General features: G+C 50.8%; 1 protein-coding gene across 3 annotated transcripts in view; it reads right to left on the reverse strand.

The window, feature by feature from the left end:
• The window catches only part of MGLL (monoglyceride lipase), a 103,289-nt gene that overhangs the window by 45,731 nt on the left and 30,961 nt on the right, over positions 1-26,597 (reverse strand). For all 3 annotated transcript variants that reach the window (XM_059706781.1, XM_059706780.1, XM_059706778.1), the window contains exon 3: positions 16,661-16,767. In XM_059706781.1, the coding sequence (XP_059562764.1) occupies positions 16,661-16,767 (107 nt within the window). The remainder of the gene's footprint in view (positions 1-16,660; positions 16,768-26,597) is intronic.

Below are 26,597 nucleotides of genomic sequence, written 5' to 3' on the forward strand. Positions count from 1 at the left end.
TTAGTATATTTTATTGATTTTTTACAGAGAGGAAGGGAAAGGGATAGAGAGTTAAAAACATTGATGACAGAGAAACACCAATCAGCTGCCTCCTGCACACCCCCTACTGGGGATGTGCCCACAACCAAGGTACATGCCCTTGACCGGAATCAAACCTGGGACCCTTCAGTCCGCAGGCCAACGCTCTATCCACTGAGCCAAACCAGTCAGGGCTGTGTGCACAGTCTTGTTGTAGTTAAACCTTGATTGTAGTTGGTATCACTGGGAGGAACTGACCTCCAGGCCAATTGGCTGTGAGAATCAGCTGTGTCTATGGTGGGAGAACTTCTCTGCTGGAGACACCCTTATGGGGCAAGACTTGCTTCAGTGGGGCTTTGGTGCTCACTGAGTCTGTCCCCTGAGTGTGTCCCTTATAAATCTGAGGAGTTGTAATCTGGATGGTCTCACTCTGACCACTGGGTATACTGGCTCTTGGATCTCTAAGGAGGTGCTAATTTAGCCTCTGCCTGAGGCTACCCAGCAGGAGCTAAGGAGAGATCTGCTGATTCCTCTTCTTTGTTTGGGATTTGGAGGTGCCCAGATGAGGCCCAGCTGTGAAGCAATGCAAGCTGCTGTGGGGCCTTGGGCCTTCTTTTGGATGTTCTGGGTCTCTCTGACCCAGCTGCAGTTTGTTAGGTAATTTTAGATTGCAAAGGGCCAGGTCATTCATATGCAAAAGCCTCTGCACACAGCTTGGGTGGGGCGGGGTCTCAGGGAATCAACAGGATGGAGCAAACAGCTATGGCTGATCCTCAGTCCTGTCCTAAGAGGCCCTGGGGCTCGGTGTCCCGCAGTAATCGCTGCAAGCACCTCTGAGAGAAGGCCGCCCTCGAGTTCCGCCTGCTGCCAGACAGTCCAGTTTCTCCCTGTATGAGTCTGGGTCCCCAGAGACTAGCCCGGAACTGGAGTTCAGAGCAATGGGGAGCTTGTGTCTCCTTCCCGATTGAAAAAGACAACCGTGTCCTCAATTGCCAGCCCTTTCCACGTGCGCCTCCGTACCTCTGCACTTTACTTCCGCACCTCCTCTGAGCCTCAGTGTGCTTTTCTCTTTCCTTCTAGTTGTAGAATTTCCACTCAGCCAGCCTTCCTGTGGTTCTGGATGATGTCCGTTTTGTCTTTTAGTTGTATTTTTGAAGTGGTTGTTTGAGGCAGCAATTTCAGGTGTTCACCTATGCCGCCATCTTGGTTTCTCCTATATTTTCTAAGAGAGGGAAAACTGCCCTCTAACTACTGTTGTACCATTGGTTGATTTTTTAAATTTATTTAATGGTCTTCCATAGGAACAAAATAAAAGAAAGATTTTTCTACAGTTGCATTATAAAATAAACACCAGATTCTTATGGGAAGAAGACTATACAAGGAATATGGGAGATGCAATATTCATAGGAGTAAGTAGAAAAGAAACCCAAGTAGTAAAAAGGAGAACAGTGAAGAAGCCTGGGGCAAACTCGCCTTGAGTGCTCAGAAGCCTGCCCCACACCCAAAGCCCTCGGTGTTGAAGGCCCTGTACCCTTGCCCTGGCATTCTGAGAAGCCAGGGACACTCTTTGCACTTAGGTGTGAGGCTGTTTGCCCAACAAAAAAAGTCCCAGAGCCATGCTGGCAGGGCTCTTTGTTCCCACAGCCACACTCCATCGATTCTCCTGGTATTTGCTGAGCACTGGCCACAGGGCAGCTCCTAACTGGGGGCACCCCCAGCACTGATCCGCTGAGTCAGCATCAATTGTTCCTGGGCCTGAGTTTGGGAAACCGTTGGGGAACCATGTGTAATACTGTAACCTCTCTGACCTTCACTTTCCTTGTTGAAAATGGTGGCAATAACAAGGGCAGCATGGGGCCCAAGGGGAGGAAAGCCCCTTCTGCAAATATGATGAGGCTCAGGAACCATCTGATGGCCCAATCAAGGTTACATGGCTACAAGATGGAAAGGCTCCTGGTCCATGGGGATGTGCAGGTCTCACCGCCCCCAGCAGGGCCCCCTGACACCCTTTCCTTGGCGACGGTCTCCTGTTCCACTCCTGCTGCATCTCCACCTCTGACTTGGCACACGGAGTGGACCAGCCTGGACCAGCCGGTACTGCATGAACCCTATCTTCCCTGGGATGGCACTTCCTGCCACCGGCCACATCACAGCCCTTGGAGATGTGGGCCTTGGTACATCCAGCTATTTTCCTTGTTTCTGTGGGCCCCACCTCCCACAGGCCACACTCGCTCACCTCCCCAGGCCCTGGTTTCACACTGCTTCTCTGAGCTTCCTTCTCCTGCTGGTACTTCCTTCTATGAACTCAGCCCACAGCCTGTGGCCAAGAGGCCCCCCAGTGACCTCTAATCCCCGTGACCTGCCAGTCTAGGCCGCCCACACTCTCACTCAGCTCACTCTGAGCTCCTTTTTTCCCTTGAAAGAAGGAGGTGCCTGGACTCAGAGAGAATCTCTCTTTTAGGGAAGCAGTTCTGCTGCCATCCTCACAACCATAAAAGGCAAAATGAGAAAGAAAATTATGTATATATAGCTCCACACCAATATGTTCCAAGATCGCAAGACATACTTCACTTCTGCTCCAGTCTCCTCAACCATAAGATGAGAATTTTGAAACCTCCTGCTAATGGTAGTGGGAGACTTAGAAATATTGTATAACCATCCAGTGTCTCAAATTCTTTACATACCTAACTGGATTAATCCTCACCACAGCCCTGCTGGTACATAGCATTACTGATCTCCATTTTACCGAGGTGGAAACTGAGGCACAGAGAGGGTAACTGACCAGCAGCGCTGGGATCCACCGCAGGCCTTTAATCCCTGCAGGTTCCCCTACAGGCCCGGGGAGCCAGCGTCCTGGAGCGCTGGCCTGGGGAGGGGGAGGCTGGCCGGTGTCCTGCGAAGGCTGGAGTGGGGCCAGCCTTGGCCTAGGATGCAGGGAAGGCATATGATTCGTCCCCAGCCTGCCCTCCCCACCCCCCCACCACCTGGAGACTCCCAGCCGGCCTCCCCACACTCCCTCCCACTCAGCAGCTGAGGAAACCAAGCCTGGGGAGAAAAAGGGGAAATGTCACAATGAAAGGGTTTTGGGGGGCAGGCATCGTCTGAGATGCATTTTGAAATGTGCACACTCATGTTCACACATCCCACACTCTTTAGATGGAAAAATTTCCTCAACTGTGCGTTCTGTTTTTAAAACTTCACCTTGAGCCCAAGTGAGGGGATGGTGTAGGGGAAATGCAACATTTTTGTTCGTTTTCATATGTGTTTTTTGGCATCCTCAGACCTTTGGGCAGTGGCACCCGGTTTGAGTTATTACCCATCTATGTCATCTGGGAGGGATTATGCTAAAGAAAGAGCTGTCAGTCCGCACAGGGCATCTACCTGGGGAGGCCCCTTACATGCTGCTCAGCCTCAGGGAGAGAAGCAAAAGGTAAACCTTAACGCAAATCATCCCACTTCTCACGCGTCACTACGACCTGGAACAAGAACCAGCCAAAGTTAAAACGCTGCTGTTTGTGGGAGGAGGAAGGAGTGCTTTGCCTCCCTTAGCGCATCAGCCTCAACTGCGCCTCTTGGTCCAAGAGGGCTGCTAGTTTCAGTCATTACATCCCAATTACATTCCAGGCAGAAATGACGCCTGCCTTCTTATTAAGACTTTCTGACCGGGCCAGTGGCGCAATGGATAACGCGTCTGCCTACGGATCAGAAGACTTTCTGGAAGTTCCATCTACCAACTTCCTAGATTTTAATGGCTAGAACTTAGTCACATGGCCACACCTAATTATTAGGGAAGGTGGACGATAGAGTGCTTTGGGTACATTGCCGATCTGAATAAAGTCAGGTCTAAGTTACTAAAAAGGGAGAGAATGGACATTGAGTAGGAAAATAGCGGTCTCTGCCAGTTACTCTCCGTTTATGGGAAGTGACTCTGGTTTTCCATTAACAGTAGTGATAGAAAGTGTCTTTAATAATTACACCAACATTAAAAAAAGTGAGTCCAGGTAATAAAAACACATATTAGGTACAGATGGTCTGTGGCCAGGACAAAGTTGTAAAGGTGGTGCCCTGTGACTCGTATAAAAGCGTCAGTCTCTTTTCTTAGCAATCCTGCTGTGGGTAGCAAGGAGAATTGGGGAAATCCCTTACTTTCTTGCTCTTTAAGAAAGCCTTTAAAAATCAGATATATCTTGTGGGGGAAAAAACAAAAACAAAAAAACAGAACAGAACACTTATCCTGCCAATGAAAAAGCTATTGCTGAAGTGGAAATACCGTTCTTGAAAATGTGCAGAAATGTGAGAGCTGTAAGTTGCGAATGTTATCATTGCAGGTGAGGACGTTTCTAGGAGGCTCTCAACAGCTATTTCAAACAGTTCCCTATTTGTGACTGCAGTGGCTGAAGCACATGGGGTCCGGCCGTTCTCACACCTGTCACTCTGCCACCGGGTGATTGGCCAATGTCTCAACCACTCCGGACCTTCGTCACCCGTGCCCTGGCCCTGTCACTCACATGGATGTGTGACAAAACTCCCACGTTGTGACTAGCACACAGCAGGTGTCCAGGGAAGGTCAGGCTCACCTTTCTGTATCGAGTGTCGCCTGTGTTTACCTGTGGTCATTTAGAAATCTGAGCCACTGGCGTGTTCTCACATATCCTGGCACTTTCCTGCTCGGAGAGGCTTTTGTTGATAGAAATGGCGCCATTGTATCGAGATGCTTGTAGCCCAGAGAGCCTGAGGACCTCAGGGGCTCTTGGTCTGTGGGTCAGCTGGGAGGAAGGGGGAGGGCTGACCTGCCTCAGATGAGCCCAGCACCTCCTCCCTCATTCCCCCCAGCAGCCTTGGAAGCCGTCCCTTGGCCTTCAGATGAAGTACTGAGCATGATTCCTCTGCTTTTTCGGTAAAAGAAGTTTCCACTGAATAAGCCCTCAGAGATTTTACAATCGGGTGACATCTGCACAATAAGCAGGGAAAGAAATAACTGCTATTGTGGTGCTAAATGATCCAGCACTTCTCCCGACTCTGGGGGAAGACAGCTGCCCCTGCCTCACAGACTTTGCCCGCAGGCCCTGCCTAGCAGACTTGGTTTTCTGCATTGAAGAAAGGAAGCTAGTGGTGTGGTACAGAGAGAGGGCTCTTTGAAGTGAGCACAGCCTTTCAAACAAAAGCAGAGCAGAGGGAGCCTAAGTTTATTGCACAGAGCTTACTGGGTTCTTTGATATAAGGTTTCTAGGGGAACCCTCGGGCCCATCAACAGATGGGCAAATGGAGGCTAACAAGGATAAACTGACTAGTCCTGGCCACACAGCCAGAAAAAGTGGACCAGGCCAGGAGCCCGAGCCCGTCTGCCCCGGGCTGGGAGTGACCTGACAACAGGGATCCGATCCCCGTGAGGCTCCCGGTGAGGTTAGCATGGGACACAGCACTGTCTCTGCCAGTGGAGAAGCCAAGGAATTGGGTAAAGGACGGTGTCCCGCTCCTGGAACCAGCCCTGGCACTGCGGTCCGTCCCTTCGCTGGGCCTGGGTGCCACCTTGGGCAGGCAGAGTATCTCTGAGGCTTGGCAGAAGGTGGGGAGCGGGCATGCACTCCCAACAGACTGCATGTCCCAAGCAAGTCCTGGAGCTGCTCTGGCACTTCTGTCGATTCGATGATGCAGAAACCCCAGGGCCGCTGCCTGGGGACTGTGCTCCAAGCCAGCTGTTCAGAGGCACACAGCAGAGGGGCACTGCTGGTCAGATGCAGCCTGCAGCACCCCACCCCAAAGCGGTTTTCCAAAAGTGAAAATGCTTGTGAGGTGGGAGGGTGTGGGGATTTGAATAGAGCTCTGCCATCTGATGGCTGTGCAGCTTCGGGGAAGTCACTCTGCATCTCTGAGCTTGCGCCCTCAATAGTGCCTCTCCCCCCACCCCTCCCCACCCCAGCCTGTCACATTGCTGCAAGGATTAAATGGAGGCGATCCACGGAAATAATTCCTAGCACAGAAATGATGGATTTTCCCAGGCGGGAAAGCATTACTTTATTTAACAGGGTCCGTCCTCCAGTCCAAATTCATACACACATAAACATGATTCATGAGTCTGAACTAGGGAAAACCCAGAGAAACCATCATTCTTTACCAGATGCCTCACAATTCATCAGACATCCATTGAGCAGCTTCAGTGTCTGGGTACCAGGCAAGATGCAGAGATCAGCCTGCCTTGGGCACTGCTGAGGGTGCTTACAGTCAGGGGGTGTCTTGTGGCTGACTGTGCTGTGAGAGACCTGGGTGTGGCAGGGCGTTCCTGGGGAGCTGATGTCCGGACTGCCTGCTTTCTGGAGCTCCCCAGGCACACCGCTTCTTCCACGGGCTGTCTTGATAGAGCCACGGCGCTGGGTTGCTGGCTTGGCTCAGCACAGGGGTGAGATGCCACGAGAGAGTGCATGCCTCTCCAGGGCTCCTCCATCTCCAGCAGGCAGTGCCACCCGCTGCCCAACCTCCGCTGACAGAGGCAGGACCTCCCAGTGCTCCACAGGGGGCTACTTCTGCAGCCACACCGTGTGGAAGGGCCTGAAGCAGACTGCACACGGCCTTCACACCCATGCCAAGTGCTGTCTGCACGTTACGATAAGTTGCTCATTCTAACCGTCGGCGATGGAGGTATCGGTCTCATCGTTTGCAGATGAGGAACAGGCCCTGAGGGTCCAGCACACAGCACTCAGGCTGCCTTGGTCCCTGCATGTCCGGCCCACTCACTTCACGACTTGGCATGTGGCAGCCCAGCTCAGACCTGCCCAGCCTCCAAACACAGCGTCTTCGTTCCTGAATGTCCAGGTAAACACTAAACGTGCGCGGCATCTCAGGGCCTTGCCAGTGAGGTCTCACTGTGCTGGGAGTCGGTTCCTCGGGCGGCCTTTTGACTTTCCCTTTACCACTACTAGAAGTCAGGGCCCTGGGAAGGCAGCTCACAGGGCGGTGAGTGGAATTCTGATGCTGGCCCTTCCCTCCTGGCTTGCTCTCTCTCCTATGGAATGAAGGCAACCATCATGCTATCTGCCTTGGAAGCGACTTTCGGAAAAGAAATGAATAAAGGCTATGGAAACACTCCATCGGGAAGGGTGGGGGTCATGCATGGTAGCTGGTGATCTATGATTTCCAAGTTGGTATCATGTGCATTTTACAACAGCCAGTAGAGCCAACAGACATGAAAAGAAACTCAATGTCACTCATCATCAGAGAAATGCAGATTAAAACCACAATGAGCTATCACCTCACACCTGTCAGAATGGCTACCATCAAGAAATCAACAAACAGCAAGTGCTGGTGAGGATGTGGAGAAAAGGGAACCCTCGTGCACTGCTGGTGGGAACGCAGACTGGTGCAGCCACTGTGGAAGACAGTATGGAGTTTCCCCAAGAAATTATAAATGGAACTGCATAAAGACCCAGCAATTCCACTTCTGGGAATTTATCCGAAGGGACCTGAAACACTAATCTGAAAGACTGTATGCACCCCTATGTTCACTCCAGCGTTATTTACAACAGCCAGTGTTTAGAAGCAGCCCAAGTGCCCATCAGTAGACGAGTGGATAAAAAAGCTGTGGTACATTTACACAATGGAATGCTACTCAGCTGTAAAAAAAAAAAAAAAAAAAGGAAATCTTACCCTTTGTGACAGCATGATGGACCTGGAGAGTGTTATGCTAAGTGAAATAAGCCAGTCAGAGAGAGACAAGCACCACATGACCTCGCTCATATGTGGAATCTAATGAACAAAATAAACTGACAAGCAAAACAGTGACAGACTCAGAGAGCAGCTGACAGCTGTGGGGAGGTGCTGGGGAGCTGGCTGGGGGTGGAGGGGCTGAGCAAAAATGACACGCAAAAGAGAGAAAAACTCACAGACACAGATAACAGTGTGGTGATTGCCGGGGGGGCGGGGGAGAGGGGGCGCAGGGGGGAGGTGGAGGAGGGCAAAGGGGGAGGATAAATGGTGATAAAAGGACAGTGTACAGATGATGTGTGTGGAATTGTGAACCTGAAACCCGTGTAATTTTGTTAACCAGTGTCACCCCAATAAATTCACTAAAAAAGACAAAATAAAATTGCCACCCGAGGCTTATGAAGCAGCTCGTCTGCCATAATGAGGTTCCTTTTTCCAGTGTGAGGAGGCCCCACGCCCCTCTCCCGCGCTCCTGCTGCCCTGGCCGTTGCAGCACCACAGTCACTTATTTTTAGTTCTCTGTGGGTCAGACATTTCCTGGTCACATGCTGCTCCAGCTCCGACTTCGAAAAGGTTCCAGTTCACAAATAGAGGATGCTCCTCCCCCAGCAGCCTCCCCCACTCCAGGCCCAAGCGTCCCATGTGGGCCCCACAGTCATGCAGACTCTCCGGGGGACACGCTAAAACGCAGCCAGCCTCGCCTCTACCTGTTCAAAAATTTGAGTAGCTCCGTTTCCTGGTCCATCTGCAGCCAGAGTTGTTTTAAATGTTAATTTACCAAGAGCAGCAACAATGTCCAAGCCTGGGAGCCCCACATGTAGGCGGCCCTGGGAACCTGGAGTCCTGGCCCAAACCTGCCATGGTTGGTGGGACCTCGAATCCAGCACCTGCCCCCACACCCTAAAGTGCGAAGACAGGCCTTCCTGCTTGTGGGCGACTAATGCGATCATAATGATGCTCCCATCTTAGCTCCAGTTAGGAGTGTGCGTATTAGAATAGGCAACACGTGCTGGCATGCTCCTTTGGACCAGGTCCTGTCCTAAGGGCTTTATGGATGGTAGCCACAGGCACTCCACATCCAGGTACATTACCCCGTCTCCACCTCACAGGGAGGAAACAGAGGCCCTGGGGTCAGGTCCTCGCCCTGCCTTTGTAGCGGTGAGTGGAGGAGCTGGGCTTGCACCCAGGCGGTTGCTCCTGATTCTGCCTCTCACCCTGGGCAGCTGTGCTAGGTCATTCTCCTCCCCGGGGTCTCAGTGTGTGCTGGGAAATTCTGTGTGTCCCTGATAGTGACTGGGGTCAGAAGCCTGAGCCACCCGACTTGAACATCTTTAGGCAAATATCCAATATTTGCAGATGGGAAATAGTAATCCAAGGTAATTGTTACCTAAGCCAGGTGCATACTGTTTATTTTTTTAATATTTAAAAAAAAATTTAGAGAGAGGAAAGGAGAGGGAAAGAGGGAGGGACAGGATAGAGGAGGGACCTGGGAGGGCACCTTCCCTTTAAGAACATCTAGCCATGCAGCAGACGTCCTGGGCTTCAGGAAGCGTCAGGAGGGAGAGCAGCTCCATTGCCCTCACAGGAGGCAGAGCATGAGAGCTCTGGGGCTGCAGAGCTGGAGCGGGAAGAACCCAAGCTGGCCCATCTGTGTGCCTTTCCTCTGCTTCCCAGTCTGGGGAATGGGCATGCAAACGTCTAGACCAGCGATTATCAACCCAGGCACTGACCTCTTTTCCCTTAGATTGTCAAATAAAAAATGACAACAGCCAACACAACCATAGCCGTCCAGTGTAAATCAATCAATTTTATTCCTATTTTTTGGTCATATCGGCAAAAGTATAATATCTTTTTTGGTGTGCCGCAGGATTCGTTTTATGTGTGCCATGAGATGAAAATGGTTGAACATCACTGGTCTAGACCAGTGGTCAGCAAACCGCAGCTCGTGAGCCACAAACAGCTCTTTGGCCCCTTGAGTGTGGCTCTTCCACAAAGTACCATGTGTGGGCACACATGTACAGTGCAAAGTTGACTTAAAACTTTAACTAAAGTTTATTAAGTTAATTTTAGGGAACGTTATGGAGTGAAAGAAGATATAGTGTCTTTGAGGATTGAGAAAGGTATGTTGAGATGGTTTGGACATATAGAGAGGATGAACGAAAGAAGATAGACGATAAACAAGTATACAAGATGAGTGTGGATGGGAGAGTTGGAAGGGGTCAACCTCAGCGAACGTACCTCAATCAGATTGAGGACATTTTTAGCAAAGGCCAGCTTAGGAGTACCCTAATTAAGTTAATAACAATGTACCTACCTATATAGTTTAAGTTTAAAAAATTTGGCTCTCAAAAGAAATTTCAATCATTGCACTGTTGATATTTGGCTCTGTTGACTAATGAGTTTGCCGACCACTGATCTAGACTGTACACCTGTGTGCAGAATAAATGAAACGGCGCTGTGCTGTGGGTGAGAAGAGGCGTCCCACGGTGTTCACCAGCTCTCCTCGTCTGTCATAATAACTGTATCTACTTCGAGGCTGTCATGAGGGTCAAGCAAAATAATATTCAAAAATCTATTTGAGTGGACATTCAGGAGTACAATAAATATTAATTAAAGATAAGTATCTCACCATGTGAGAACTTTTATAAAGACCCCGTGAGATAGTAACATCGCATTTACTTTTCAAATCTGAAAAACACACTAGGTAGTAGGAAACTGCAACTAGTGTCAAACTTGGCTGTTTCTAAGATCCATAAGAAGTCACTCCATCATAGCCAGTACTTATGGAATACTCAGGGGGAGCCGGTCCCGCTATGTGGGTTATCTCACTGAACCGTCCCCCTACTCCCCCCACCACTGACCCTATGGGCCAGAGAGAGACTGACTCTTCTCTTGCTGTAGATGAGAAAACTGAGGTTCAGAGAGGTAGGTAATTTGCCTCGTGTCCCACAGCAAGAAAGTGGTTGAACTGCCTCTAACCGGGTCTTTCAAGGCCCTGAAGCGCGATAAACAGCAACCTCTTCTGAGAAGAATGTCCTTCCGTGGGATGTATTATTCAGGCTTTCTTTCTAAGACAGCATCCCATGTAAGTGATGTGACTTTAATGCATCCTCCTAAAAGTAACTCACATGAACACTTCAGAAACTGCTGATTCAAGAGGCATAAAGTGACGTCTGTTTTCTCCTTACCAGAAAACCTTAAATAGTTCCAGCTTGGGGGCCACAAGAATAATTTTGAAGGAATATCTGCTCTTAGGGTAAATTCCTTTTGAAAGATAACCGGGTGGCAACTCCAGCGCTGAGACGAGAAGAGACGGCACTGGGTTCCCAGGAGCACCCATTTGGCTTTCAAAGCCCCCAACACTAACTCATGAGACAGGGCTCAGACTCCAAACGTGCCTGAGTCACACGTGAGTCACTCGGCACTCTCGGTGTATTGTCACAGCAATCATTTCTAAATATTTGCAAAAATGAAATCAACAGTGGGTAGAAAGCCAGGGGCTGCTCCAGGCGTCATCAGAGGGAAGCCCCAAGATGCTGGCAAAGAGGCCGCTTCTGTGACAGCGACATGGGCAAGAGAGGTCCCACTATGGGCTGAAGTACCATCGGATTAAATAAAATGGGAAGTGTGAGCAACCTGCTGCGGAAAAGATGGAAACTGAGGGAAACAGAAAACAACGTTCTCTTCTCAAAGACCGTATCTAATGCATGGCGAAGAGAAGTGGGTCTGTGTGTGGGGAGGGCAGCACGGGTATTTACGGAACACCTACTATGTGCCCAGCAGGTGCCACATGCATATAATCCTCAGCAAGTAGATACTATGACTCAGGTAGGGAAACTGAGGCTCAGTGTGGAGCAGTGATTTTTCCAAGGTCACAAGTATCAGGTCCTCTGAAGATTTTTTGGATGATCCCTCCCCAAGGGAGACTCACTCCCCAAGGTGACCCCCTGCACAATCCCATCAGGGCCCTGTAATGACTCCTCCGCTCACTGTACTTTTAAAGCTTGTCCGTCCCGTTCATTGTACTGGGTTCTTGGAGGCAGTGCCTGGCTCTGCATCATTTCCATATTTCCACACCCAGTACAAGCCCTAGACACAGTAGGTTCTCATGTAGTATCTGCTATATGAAATGCTGAGTCTGCTTATTGCAAATCGTACATTTCCAGTTTGGACTACATCTGCACTACACCTCATGTAGATTCTACCCAAGAAATGCCTGTGGTGATCCTGGCCTCCTCCTTCGAATTTGCCCAATAGTACCCCACAGTCTGGGGTGAAGCCCAGCCATGTGGGTTTCCACCAGTCTTCCAGGAAAGAAGGGTGAGAACCCTTCTTTCTCCCATTTTATCCCACAACCACAATGTAATTTTATTATTATTGTTGTTGTTGTTTTTATCCTCATTTTACAGATGATCAAACTACGGCTCATGGAAGACTCTGCTTTATTCAAAAAAGAAGCAAGTGACCAAATAAACTCATGTTAGAGGGTCATATCCAAGATGTAAGGTTTGGGTGTGCCTAACTATGAATAAAGCAGGCATGGTGAGGCGAGGAAGGAAACCACAGAGACTGCAAAGGGATCCAGGCACACCCCAGGCCTGACGCCTGAGGCACCTGCAGAGAGCTCACCCGCCTCCACCCCCCACCCCCACCCCCCTACCACCATCCTGGGCTTGGGCCTTCTGAAGCATCAAAGGGCTACTCACTCCATGATTTTCATTCTCATATTTACTAAGACAAGAAAAATTGTTAACATAATTTTCAAACATTTCAAACAGAAGAAAATATTACTGTAACTAGTGGCAATCTATTTCAGAATAGACCCAGCAAGTACCTTGACTCAAACCTGTCCCCCTGCATGGGAAACACATACATCATCTTTCTCCCTAGAATGCCCTGAATACCCTTTTTTGGCCAGGGTAGGCCCCCTCCCAGGTTACTCAGGCATACCTGCCACCCTCAAACATTCGCTCAGAAATTCCTCTTCTCACATACCCCAGCATAGTTTTAAAAAAATCTCTGAAAGAAAACCAATAAAATACGCCTAAGCCATCAAAAAATAACCAAAAACCAAAATAAACTTCTTTTAACACTTTCCCTCAAATATTTGCAAATAATTAATTCACTGTTAATCAGTTGACAATTACTCTTTTATACTTTGTAAATATAGACAGGCCATCCCAGTCCCAGCAAAAGTCACTTTAAGTGGGCCACTGCACAGTTAGAGGCTGCTCCCCGGAGGGCGACCTGGCCAGCAGCCTTGTCACCGGGGCCTGCTGCCCACCGCCCCTTCACCCACATGGCCTCCTTCGCCCCTCTCTCGGGGTCGCACTGCCGAATCTGCTTGCCAGGAAGGCCGAGGGGTTTCCAGTGAGTCACCAAGAGCAGGTGGTGACTGAGGGACTGGGTGCTGAGAGAGCCACCACCCAGTGTTATATTTAGAACAGCACAGAAAATCCCAGCTCTGTGGTTTCCACCTGTTCAGATGTCGCCGCAGCAACCCCACTTCTGTTTCATGCCTCTTCCTCGCGGGGCCCTGCCCTGGGTCCCGTCTCCCGAGGGTCCCAAAAGACCCCTGGTGGCCCTCGCTGCTTCCAGCAGCCGCCCTACTCTCCTGCACAAATTCCTCCACAAGCTCCAAGTGTCCAAAGGGACTGATTACAGGGCCCAGAGCTTCGCCAGCAGGGCCTCCCCCTCGGTTTCTGCTCCTAAACCTCAGGGTCTGCCTAACCCTCCTGCGGGGATTTCTACCTGAATAGGGCACAAGCATGTGACCTGGTATATCCAGCTTTTTAATCTAGGACCTCTTCGGCCTAGAATCGTGGTTCTCAGCCTTGGGTGATTTCAAAAGCCTCGATGTTCCGGCCACACCCAAAACCCAAGAAATCCATCTCTGTGGAGAGAGGGGACCCAGGCATCAGTGTTTTTCAATGGGCAGCCAATGTGAGAACCACAGCTCTCAACGACCGGTGCCCGTCCACACCCACCCTTTCTTCTTCTAGCAAGCTCCTATGCACCCAACAAGACCCAGCCACCTTGCCAGCCCGCCAGGCATTGGGAAAGCCCTGTAGCTCTGAGGTGCTGCACCCTACCTCTGCTCCAGCCTCCATCCACATCACTGTCTAGCTCCACCTGACTGCTATCCCTGCCCCAACCGTGACCACCAGACTCGGAATTCCGGTGGCCACTCTGCGGGATCCTCTCCACAAGGATGAGACCCAGTCATGCCCTGAGAAAGTGGACACTTACTTTACTACTGATATTTGAGACATTTCTGGTCTGATCTATTTTGGATCATGAACTCCTTCATTCATTCAACAACCAATGGTGATGCCTCAACTCTCTGCTCAGTCCTGGGCCCCACGCAGCAGATGAGAAGATTGTGGGGGTAGAGAGAGAAGCTAACACTGACACAGTAAGACAGTCTTTGTCTGCCAGGAGCTTGCTGCCTCCACCATAACGGAATAGTTACCACTTGGGGTAATAAATACTCTAACAAAGCTCAGCACTTCATAGAGGCTGCTTGATTTTTCTGGTGAAGACTGGTCACTGGACCATGAGGATACGAGTTACTGAGTCCTTGCATTTCTCTTTGCATAACACCTAACCCAGGGCTAATTAGGAACTCTAACCACTCCTTACTGAGGATGCTAATAATAGCCTTCACATCAAAACATTGTGAAAGGACATGGGGATGGATAAAATAGAAACATGATTCTGTGAGTTAGCTGTCACACCTAGAAAACATTTAAGTAGAAATGGTTGAGAAATGCTCTCTTACATAATAAACTTGAAGTGTGTGTGGCAGAGGACAAGATGGCTACTAGCAACGTGTATTTTCTACTTCTTTCTTACAGAATCCCTGTTTTGTTTGGATCTGCAAATAACACAGTTAACAAATTAGATTTCTCTGCCTCCTTTGCAGCTTAGGGGTAGCCATGCTGTGCAGCGCTGGCAAATGAAACGTAGCTGGAATATGCCAGGGAGCTGCAAGAAAGATTTGCTTTCCTCATATGAGCCCAGCCCCTTCCTCTGTGTTGCTTCTGTGTCTCCTTCCCACTTAGAACACGAGGAGGAGATGGCATCCCTGGGCATGAAAGCCACAAGCTGAGAACAGCCGAGCAAAATTGCAGATGGAACCTTGGGCACTGACGGCATCGAGGCAGCCTCGCGTCGCCCTCAGACTTCGGGTCGCATGAAACTTATTTGCTAAGTGACTACCATCAGGTTTCCGTTGCATAAAATCAAACTGCCAGGACTGGTGTGTGTGCCTCGGTGCAATGACAATGGGCTCCCCTGGCTAAACAGCCTCAGAATCCTCACCTCTAAAATGAGGCTGTAATATTCATTGTTATGGGAAATCAGAGATAATGTGCGAAAATGCGTAGAGCAGAGCCTGGTGTGCAGTTGGCACTCAATAAATGTCAGGAATCGCAATTCTCATTTCTGGCAAGCTGTTTGTGCCCATGAGGTCAACCTGTAAAATTCTAAGGTGAGAGTGGAAAGCACAGTTAAATGAGATACTGAGTACCAATCTGTGTCAATCGGCCAGGCACGCTGAGAAACACAGCCAGACTGACATAATAACAGTGTCTCGAGATTCCTGTCTAAATAATAAAATCAAACTGTAAATTAATTAAACAAGATTTAACTTAAAATCCAATTAGCATCAGCTTTATAGAAACCTGCTTTTCTACAAATTGTGTTACAGAAACCAGCAGCAAAACCATTGTTAGCAGCCGTATCTATCGCCTCATTCTAATTCACAGCAGCCACTGCAGGCCTGACAGATGACCTGGCTCTGGGCCGCACCCCTGACTCCCCGCCTCAGCTTAGCTGGCCCTGCTAAGAGCCTTGGCGTCCCCCATTTGGATCCACCGAACACCAGCTGGTCTGCATTGTGGCTAGAGGGGATCCCAGAGAGAACAGAGTAAAGGGGAAGAAGGCACCCCACTCTGCTGGGTCCTCTGCATGCATTATCGCGCCACAGCCCTTCCCGTGGAATAGCCCTATCTTGCCCATTTTGGTGGATGAGAAATTGAAGGCTTGCAATGGTTACACAAGGTCTCCAAGATAGCACAGCTTGGAATCGCAGTCCAGTGGGGACTTGGGCCCAGGTATGCTTGCGTCTGAGCCCTTTTGCTGTCTGGGGTGAAGGGTCCAGCAGCATGCTGCTGACAACGCACAGGGGTGCAGGATGACAATGTTCATTTTAAAGGCTGTGAGGCAAAGAAATATCCATATTGGGAGCCTTCCCAGCCATGGAGAATGTCAGAGATAATTAAGGGACTACATACTGACTTAGTCAATGAACAATACATTTTGACGGTTATCGTGGATTCTGTTATGACAAAGCAGCAAAGACTCAGCCTGGAGACATGTGTGTATGTGTGCATATTAAGTATATGTGTGTGTGTGTGTTTGGGGTTTTCTTGTGACCAATATGGTCTTTCAAGACCTACTATTCTCCTGGTTTGAAATGCTTTGTAAAGCTCTTGTGGTTAAAACAGAGTTTAAACTGTACTGAAACTGCTGCACCACATCCATTTGAAGTCCCCTGGGAGACAACCAGGGCTCATTTTGTACAGAAAGCGCTCTATAAATGTAAGAGGATTGCTTGGCCTGGGGCAAGTTCTTATATAAACATATTTCCACTTTGGTTTTTCAGCGGAGTTTCCTAAGTAGCGTACACTCAATTTCAAACTCAACAGGAACTGCTGGTCAGACATGCTTTTTGTTTAGATACCACACATTTTTTTTTTTTTTAACTTAGAAACATCCCATGGAGGATGTATTTTCCAAGTTTCACTGTGAGAATCAGAAGAGAATAGTTGGGGCGGAAGAAGGACAGAGATAAGATGGACTAGACCTTTCTACACCCCCAAACTGTCAGGCACTGGCCAGAATCGCAGGCCCTGTGCCCTGTGGCCCTGGGGGTACTCACCATGGTCATGGGCGAACACCAGCAGTTGCAGCCCCACCAGCATCTGAGCAATTTCATCATAGCGGCCACAGTGCTCCCCGGCTCCATGGGACACAAAGACGAGGCCCCTGCAGGGAAGAGAGGGGAGCTGGGTCAAGAAGGCGGTAGATTGTCAGGCTGCAGGTCAAGTAGTCCAGAGTTTTCATGACATCACAAGTCAAAGACCAGATGGCAGACTAAATGCATCAATAAGTGAGAGGGGATTGCTCTTAGAATGCTGATGAGAGTCCCACAGAATGCAGTCCAGATCCTGTGAGGTCTCAGGCAAAGTACCCATCCTTAAAGCTTCACTTCTTCACCATAAAAGAGTAATACCAGCCTCTGCCTCTACTGAGGGGTGGTGAGGGTTACAGGTGCTAAATTACGTCAACATGTGACAGAGCCTAGCACATGGCAGGCCCTCCATTGGTGCTGGTTTCCTCCCTAGCCACGCTGCCCAGGTGGACCAGCCCTAAGCCAAACAGGGTGCTCCGTGATCAGGCCACAGTGACTGGCTCAGGCACAGGCATGTGGCTCAAGCCAAGCTGACTGGGTCCAATCAGAGCTGATCCCAGAGCTTTGGCTGAGATGGTCAGGAGAAGGCACTTCATTTTCCCACTACGCTGCAGCCTTGGACTGTGGGCTAGAATTGCCCCACCGTCTGGTCCAAACTGAACTATGAGTTGACCCAGCAGAAGAGAACCATGTAAAGGAGGGCCACCAAGTCCTATGGTATTTGAGCCCTGAATCCAGCTGGACGTGAAGCCAGCATTCTCCCCCATCCTGCCTTTTGCTGCTGAGGTCACTGGGTTGTCTGTCACTGGCAATGAGAAGAATCCTGACACACAACTTTTTCCTTTTGTGTGGAATGATTGTGCTTCCACATTCATTCTTCCCCAGGCTGCGGGCATTTGTACTATGTGTATACCTTCTATTCTCCTCCCTCTTTCTCCATCTGGCAAACTCCTCCCCTTCCTTCAAGACTGAGCCTTAAGGTTCCCCTCTGAGAGAGATTTTACAGCCTCTGAAAGACTGTCTTAAGTCTCTGCTCTGGGCCTCTGTAATCCCTCTGTCACAGGAGTGGTGACAGCTGCCTTCTGCCTCCCCCCACCACCAGTTACAACCTTCTTGAGGACATTTTCCCTTCCTTTCCTTTAGTTTCTAGCATAGCGTTGAGCTCACGGTGGGCACTCTGCAAATGCTGAATGGATGGGTGAATGACAAAGGTAGTGAGGTTTTAAAATGAACAGCTATATTTTGCACCTAATATCTGTGCAGTAGAAGCCTTCGGAGCTAGAAGCAGAGCTTGGCTGGGGCCTCAGTCACCCAGGAAGGCCTTCAAAGAGGCATGAGTACTCTGGGACACAAGCAACAGTGCCCACGGCACATGGCTCACCCCAGTGTTTACACTGGCTGGTGTCAGCCCAGCAGAGGTGGAGTTTAATGAGAGGGGATTTAGATTCTTTTATATATATATATATATATATATATATATATATATATATATACATACATACACACTAGGGGCCCGGTGCACGAAATTCATGCACTGGGTGTGTGTGGGGGAGTGTCCCTCAGCCCAGCCTGCCCCCTCTCACATACTGGGAGCCCTCAGGCGTTGACCCCCATCACCCTCTGATCGCCTGATCGGCCCCTTGCCCAGGCCTGACGCCTCCGCCAGAGGTGTCAGGCTTGGACAGGGGACCCCCATCTCCCCCTGATCACTGGCTCTGGCCCCCGCCCAGGCCTGAGGCCTCTGGCCCAGGAATCATGCCTGGGCAGGGGACCCCCATCTCCCTCTGATCGCTTGCTCCACCCGCCGCCCAAGCCTGACGCCTCTGACCCAGGCTTCAGGCCTGGGCAAGGGGACCATAATATCCCCCCAATCCCCAGCTCCGCCCCCCACCCAGGCCTGATGCCTCGGCCAGAGGAGTTGACCCTCATCACCCTCCGATCACCAATCACCGGATCGGCCCCTTGACCAGGCCTGAGGCCTCTGGCCTAGGCGTCCGGCCCGGGCAGCGGGGACCTGCAGCTGCAGCGGCCCCGCGATCGTGGGCTTCGCTTTAGGCCCAGGCAAGGGACCCCTAGCTCCTGGGACTGCCAGCTTCGACCGTGCCCAGCTCCCATCGCTGGCTCCACCCCTACTTCCTGCTATCACTGGCCAGGGCGGCAAAGGCGCCTGATTCTCTGATCATGGCTGGGGGGCAGGGCAAAGGCGGCCCCAGGGCCGCCTTTGCCCTGCCCCCCACCTCTTAGCTCCCCCGTGGGTTTCCGATCACTGTCAGTGGCAGGGGGCTTCTTCCTGCTTTCCCTTTCGCCTCCCTGCATTGTGCCTACATATGCAAATTAACCGCCATCTTGTTGGCAGTTAACTGCCAATCTTAGTTGGCAGTTAATTTGAATATAGCCCTGATTAGCCAATGAAAAGGGTATCGTCATACGCCAATTACCATTTTTCTCTTTTATTAGATAGTATATATTATTGGTTTTTTTACAGAGAGGAAGGGAGAGGGATAGAGAGTTAGAAACATCATTGAGAGAGAAACATTGATCAGCTGCCTCCTGCATACTACCTACTGGGGATGTGCCCGCAACAAAGGTACATGCCCTTGACCGGAATCAAACCCGGGACCCTTCAGTCCGCAGGCCGACGCTCTATCCGCTGAGCCAAACCGGTTAGGGCGGGATTTAGATTCTTAAATATACAACTGTCAAGACTCATGTATTCTTCACATATAACCCATGACGGGTTCGAGTCCCCTGGAGCAAGGAGTGGCTGCTGTGATACACACCCATCCAATTTGTGCACATGAGATGGAGGGAGGAGGAGGAGGAAGAGGAGAACAGTAGCTGCCATTTTATTGAGCATTTACTATGTGTCAGTTCCTCTGTTAACTCCATAGACAAGAGTTCTAATCCTTAAAATCACCTCATGCTTTATCTTCTTCACAGTTGAGAGTGGAAATCAGAGAAGTTAATTGCCCAAGTTACACGGCAAGTTGGTGACGGTAGATCGGAGCATGTCAGCACCGGCTTTCAGGTCTCCAACAGGCCGTTAGTGGGCTCAATACAAGTCACCTTGTCCTTTGCCTGCCTCACCACTCCTCTGGCCACCTCCCCAGCTCACCTCCCTGTCCTCAGGAGGGGCTTCAGCAGCACCCGGTTCTTTCCAGCTCAGGGCTTGGCTTTGCCAACCCTTCTCCCTGGAGTGCCCTCTGCCCGCTCTCCCAGGGCTGCTTCTCATGCTCGGGTCTCAGACAGGCGTCACCTCAGAAAGGCCTCTCCTCCATCCCCCCTGGGTGGTCTCCCTCCCTTGGACTGTTCTGACCTGCACTGGACCCTCACTGCACAGCACAAGTGGCCATTTACTGGCTCTCTCCTCTACTTTGAGGTCAGCTCAAGAGGCCCAAGTGGCAAATCCCAGAACAGTCCTCCAGTCGAGTGGCACTGAGCAAGGACCAGGGAATATGTGTTGAGTGAATAAACACCTTTTTTTCAAAAGCCTGTATTCTTTCTTTAAAAAATATATTTTTATTCCCTTCAGAGAGGAAGGGAGAAGGGGAGAGATAGAAACATCAAGGATGAGAGAATCATTGATCGGCTGCCTCCTGCAGACCCACACTGGGGATCAAGCCTACAGCCCAGGCATGTGCCCTGACTGGGAATCGAACCGTGACCTCGACATTCAACCACACCGGCCAGGCAGCCTGTGTCCTTTCGACAACTCCTCCCTGCCAGGGCGTGAGGGGCAGGGCAGCATGGCTTTGTTTCACCACGCTACGTGCTGTATTCTTTGCGCGGAGCACAACGGACCAGTTAACCTCATTTTCCTTTGACATCTGTCCTCCCTGCTCTTTTCCCAAAAATACAAGAGAAACATTTCACACCCCCTTCATTGCTCCATGGGATGCCCAGACGCCTGGTTATACCTGCCCCCTTGACACTTCTGAGATCGGCTGATGGGATCCTCTCAGCGCCTTAGAGCACAGAGAGCACAGGCTGGAAGCTAGTTATCATCTCCGACCTGCAAAAGGGGCTGCACCTCCTGAAGGGGAGGCTCAGCACGTTAACATCCTTTGGGAATTGCAACAGCTGAGCCCACAGTTAATGCAAATGGACAAGTGCTTAAGCCAGTCATGCAAAAGTTAGCCTCTCAATGCCATCAGGGTCCAACGTGGTGGAGAACTTCGGGGTTTCACTTAATGTGCAACGGAATAGGCAATGCACCAGGCATTGTCATGGTGCCAGGAATTGCCTGTCCATAGAGTCCACCCCCTAGGCAAGATGTGGAAAAATACTTGGCTTTTTACTCTACAGAAATTCTTCTGATCCATTGGTTCTCAACTTGGGCCACACCTTGAAATCACCCAGAGAGCTTTGTAACATGCTGAGGCTGAGTCCCACCGTCAGGAGAGCCCCTGGGCTTAATGGGCCTGGGGTGGGAAAGTCCCCCAGCCCACAACCCGGGAATCGGGCCATGACCTCCTGGTTCATAGGTCGATGCTCAACCACTGAGCCATGCCGGTCGGGTCCCCAGCATGTGCAGTCAATGTGGAGAAGCACCTGCTTTTCTTTTTGGTTTTGTTTTGTTTTTGTTTGTTTGTTTGTTAATCCTCACCTGAGGATATTTTCCCATTGATTTTTAGAGAAGTGGAAGGGAGGGAGAGAGACAGAGAGACACATCCGTTGGTTGCCTCCTGCGTGGCCCCTGACTGGGGCCAGGGATGGAGCCTGTGACCCTTCAGTCTTCAGGCTGACGCTCTATGCACTGACCCCAACTGGCCAGGGCGAGAGGCCCCTGCTTTCGTCGCCATATGCAACCTGGGTGACGATGCGGCTCAGATGCCACGTGGAACTTGCCAGTGGCGAGAATGAAGCCATGTTGGTATGGAGACTGAGAGCCACTTTGAAACGACTGATCTCCCTCAGGGACCTGCTGGGTAAACCACGGGTTCCACCTGTAGAGAGGCAGAGGCCCCTGAGCTTGCTGCTGCCATCGCTTTGGAAAGAGAGTGACATGGCCATCCCACTGCAGGTGCAGACGCTTCAGCTCCCTTCTCGGCACAGGCCTGGCAGCACCTGCAGGCTCAGGCCCCTCTCCCCTCCAGACCCAGGTCAGGCATCTCCAGACACACACTCTGACCACTGGCCTCATTCTGGTCTTATGCTGCTGCTGCTGTAAGGGGTGGGGAGCGGGGGCAGTTCTCCTGAGTTACTGGATTCATCTCTTTCCTGGTCCCCAATTCTGATAAATCAATCTCCCCTCCTCCTATCTACACGAGGCTTTGTTTTGTGGAATCTGTTTGGCCAAGTGAAAATCAAATCATTTACCTCTCTGCTGGAAACCCTTCAGAGACATTCTGTCTGCTGCCACAGAGCAAAGCCTGCTGCTTAATGACAATATTCTCCTCCCCTGCATTGGGCTCCTTGCTGATGCTCAGATATGCCAATCAGGACGTGCTAAGTATTTAAGATGTGGGAAGGAAGTGATCCCCATTTGTAGTGTTTGCCCATTTCCATGGTGTAAATGTTCTCACCATGGCTGATTTCAAGCTACTACTGTGACGTCACTGAGTCTGGATTTGAGTAGTGCACACCATCGGCTCCTGAAAGCCTGTCCAAGCCTGCTCCAGCCCAGGCTGGCGAGCCCTTTCCCACCTGTAGGGGCTTCTGCTGAGGATCACCGCTCCCAACCCATCTTTGCATGCTGGCTTTGACTATCATTGAATCTCAGGCCTCTTCTGACCACTTCAGTTGAAGCAGTCTTTTCAGTACATGTCACTGTCTAAAGCAGCGGTCGCCAACCTTTCGGACATCACGGACCACCAGTGGTCCACGGACCACTTGGCGACCGCTGGTCTAAAGGTACTTATCCAGTGCTGTTTTCTTTTGCCTCCTAGATTGTGTTCTGTGAGGGCAGAGATCTCATCGCTCTCATTTACAACTATATTCTCGGTTGGGAAAAATGCTGGCGCATAGTAGGAGCTTAGTAAGGATTTGTTGAGTGTCTGTATGACCCCCCTCTGCCCTCTGTAGTCTCCCAGGTTGGAGCTTATGCCCTGAGGCAGGGGCCTTGGGAAGCAGGGTGGCACCAGGATTTTCTATTGCTTTGCCACCTACCGACCTGGACACCCCCTCCCCTTCTCAGACCTCCCTGTCTCTTTCCCCACACACCTGCTGTAGGTGGAACCACCATCTGCTTATGCCCATCCTGTGTCTAAACCTGACCAGCAGTTCCCCAGGCCCACCCTAGTCCCAGCCCCTCCCAGCTCATCCCCTAGCTGCCATCGCAGCCAGCCACACCCTGAGCTCTGTGTCTTTATGTCTTGTCTCTTTGGGGAAAGGGAAACCCCCTATCATGGCTTTCTGTGGAACTTCCACATTCACGCTGGATGCTGGCCACCACTTAGGGTTTCACAGACATCATGGTTATATTTATGCTCTGAAAACATGCAGCACTAAGGAACTTAGATGTCGAGTAAATAATACCACAGATGCCGGGAGGCTGTGAACAGAGAGCACCGGCCAGGTGGATGGTTTGACTCCCAGCACCACCCCACGTGGCCCTGAGCAAGTCACCTGGCCGCTCTGAGCCTGCAGTAACAGCATGGCGGTGACAATGGCCCTTGGACTGAGACTGTCCAGAAATACCGACTCAAAGCTTATCACATGCCAGGTTCTGGGGACACAGAGATGGATAAACAGCATTGTCCCTACCCTCTCACAGCTGATAGTCTCATAGGAAAGACAGGTACTCAGAAGAGAATACATGAAGAAGTGTGTATTGTGAGAAATGCCATGAACACAAAGAGAGGATACCAGAGGGGGCTTTACTGGGACTGGATGGAATGGACTGGGAAGACCTTGAAGTGTTACAGCTGAGAACTGAAGGCTGAGAGACAGTTATGAGTGGGAATGAGAGCAGTCTGGGTTTAGGGTCCCGCCCAAGGCAATACAGGTGCACCTATCCCAGGCACAGAACAAAGGGTGTGGTGTCAGGAAGGCTGCTGGGAGGCAGAGGTGCCTTAGACAACCTCTGAGAGGTGACGCCGCTGGAGGCAGCAAGAAGCTGGGAGGGGGTGTTCTCCGCACAGAGGCTGGTGCGGGGCAGGGGAGTGACCTGGTCTGAGTTTTTGAAGGCCCTCTGGCTGCTGTGGACAGAGGAGCGGGGAACCTGCACGGCCAGGGCGTCCTACTGTTCCTCCCCTCGCGTTCTGCAGCCTCGATCAACAACAGCAGCAGAAAATGAGCAGGGCATTTATGCGGACACGGCAGTACCCACGGTGGTAGAAATTAGGTTGCAGAAAAGGCTAGTGGAGATCTTATTCCAGGGCCATGTTTAATGGCTGCAGCCTATCAGGAGCCAGTTGCTCTGGGAGAAGGCAGTGACTATCAGAGGGGAAGGCCTGGCCCCAGGAGCAGATGGCCTGCCTGGCATCCAGCCCTGGGAGGCAGGGCAGCTCCCATTAAGCATATGCAACCCTTTAAATGAAAACGCTACAGAATTCCTCCGAGTTTATAAGCCAGGGCCTGCTTATTCATGCCCAGGTGTGACAAAGTGGAATTTCCCTTCAACCAAAAGTTAACTCTCCCTTTGTTACACTACTTATTTATTGTTGAAGTGACAAACCTTTCTGGGTCTTAGTTTGCCCTCTGAACACCTACCGCAGAGGGCAAAATGGCGATAATCTGAACACCTATGCAGAGGGCAATAGGAGTAAATGAGAAGATGTGTACGGAACACTCGGGGTCTTGCCTGGCATCGAGAAAGCGCTGTCCACTCTGAAGCCCTTTCTCTGGTGACACAGGTGGTCCACGTGCAGTCTGGAGGCCCGGGTTTAGGCTCCAGCCCTCCTATGAACTGGTTCCTGGGTTTTCATGGGCCTCTGTTTGTGTACCTGGTACCAACTCACTGGAGTTTTGGGATGAAATGAAGAAATTTATGTAAAAATACGCTAAACGACTCTGTAGGTCAAGGTTGAGGCCTCTGCCCTCCCAGTCATCTGCTCTGCCTTGCTGACCCCTTTAATGGTGAGGCCCATTCATAGACCCACAGGGTGCAAGGACCCCTGGAAGGGTGGGCAGGAAACCAGCCAGCAGCCCCACCAGTGCCTTGAAAGACAGAGACCAGTGCTGGGAGAAAAAGAATTCACCACCATTAAAGGGCCCCCCAGCTGTTTCCCACAGGACTTTGGTGGGACCCACCCCCCACTCTATCTGCACATCTATAGAGTGGGGATCACAATGCCTCCCTCACAAGGCCGTCAGGAGAATTAAATGAGCACTTAGCATGGCCGGGCACTGAGTAGAGAATGTTAGCCTCCTTCCTGCCTGCCTTTTTCTGAGCAATGCCAGGCTTCATTAAAGGGAGAACTGGGGTGCCCAACTGAAGAAATGTTCTGCTCATTTTACTAGGAAAAGTTTGGAAAACAGGGTTTGTTGGAGGAAACAAATGATCAGAGGGACACAGTGGGTGCTCCTACCCCTAGGCAGCAGCTCAGGTGGCAAGGTGGGAGCGTCTGACCCAGGCAGTCCCCTAACTTTGATGATGTCCTCAAATGAAGGTGGGGGGAGGGAGTTTGCCTGCCTCCTCTGGGGACTGTATATGCTGTGATCTCTTGGTTATTTCCAAGAGGCCCCCACCTGTTTCCCACAGGACTCCACTCAGGCAGTGCATGGCCCACCTCATCATCCACATCCACTGAACTCCTACTGCCAGATTTTATGACTTTAATCATCAGGGCTTCCAGTCAAGATGGCAGAGTAGGCAAATGTGGTACTTGCCTCCTCCCATAATCAGATCAAAATTACAACTAAACTACAGAGCAACCATCACTGAGAACCACCTGAAATCTAGCTGAACAGAAGTCCTATATCTAAGGACATACAAAAGCAGCCACATTGAGACTGATAGGAGGGATGCAGATGCGAAAGGGGCTGGTCCCATACCAACATGGGGTGGTTAAAATCAGGAGAATTATTTCAGTTGTGGAGGTCCCCATTGAGGAGCAAAGGGTCAAAGCCCCACACCAGGGTTCTAGTGCTGGGAAGAGAAGTCCCCATAACTTCAGGCTGTGTAAACCAGCAGGGATTGTGGCTGAGTGAGATGGAGGGCTGCTAGAGTCCCAGGAAGTTCCTCTTAAAGGGCCTGTGCATAGACTTACTCTCTCTGAAACCAATGCTTAGGCAGCAGCTTGAAAGACCAGGGACATACAGGAGGTCTGGAGGGGTGGCTTTCTCCCAGACAGAGGTGCAGGCAGGCACTATATTTGAGTCTCCATCAACTCCACATGGTGATTCCCTGAAACCGGGCCCTACCCAACTTGCAGGCCCATCCAAGCCCCACGCTGCTTCCAGTGGCTTTTCTATACAAATGACCTGTCTTGGTTCATGCGTTGGGCTTTCCTAAAGTCTCTCAAAGGGTCACAACCCCCAGACAAGCAGGATCTGGCCTCCGCATGCCCTGTATGTTTTACTAAGTGGCCCCACATCTATCACTAGCAGCAGCCGCCTTAGCTTGTAGTTTAGGTCTCCCAGGCACCTCTACGCCCAGCGCAAGCAGCAGCCATCTGCAGATTGCTTTGTGGCTCACACCAGGTAGCCTCAGGCAGCGATGAGTTGATGGCTGATCTTGGTCCTCACCTCCTGGGAAGCCCAAGAGCCAGTGCACCTAGTGGAAAGCTTTGGACCATGCCAGAGTACCACCCAGCCATCTCTACCAATTACACACTCAAGTGGCAGGCACTAGCAATCCCCTAAAGCAATTCTTGCTCCATGATGTCTGCCCCTACACAGCAACTCCCACTGTCTAGTCACAGTAGGTCCTCATAGCCAGTTGGCTTGGGGTCAATCTCTCCCACTGACATGCCAATAGCAGTCAAGGCTCAACTACAGCAGGAGGGTGCACATAACCTGC

This window comes from Myotis daubentonii, chromosome 8, assembly GCF_963259705.1.
Source record: "Myotis daubentonii chromosome 8, mMyoDau2.1, whole genome shotgun sequence".
Lineage (NCBI taxonomy): Eukaryota > Metazoa > Chordata > Mammalia > Chiroptera > Vespertilionidae > Myotis > Myotis daubentonii.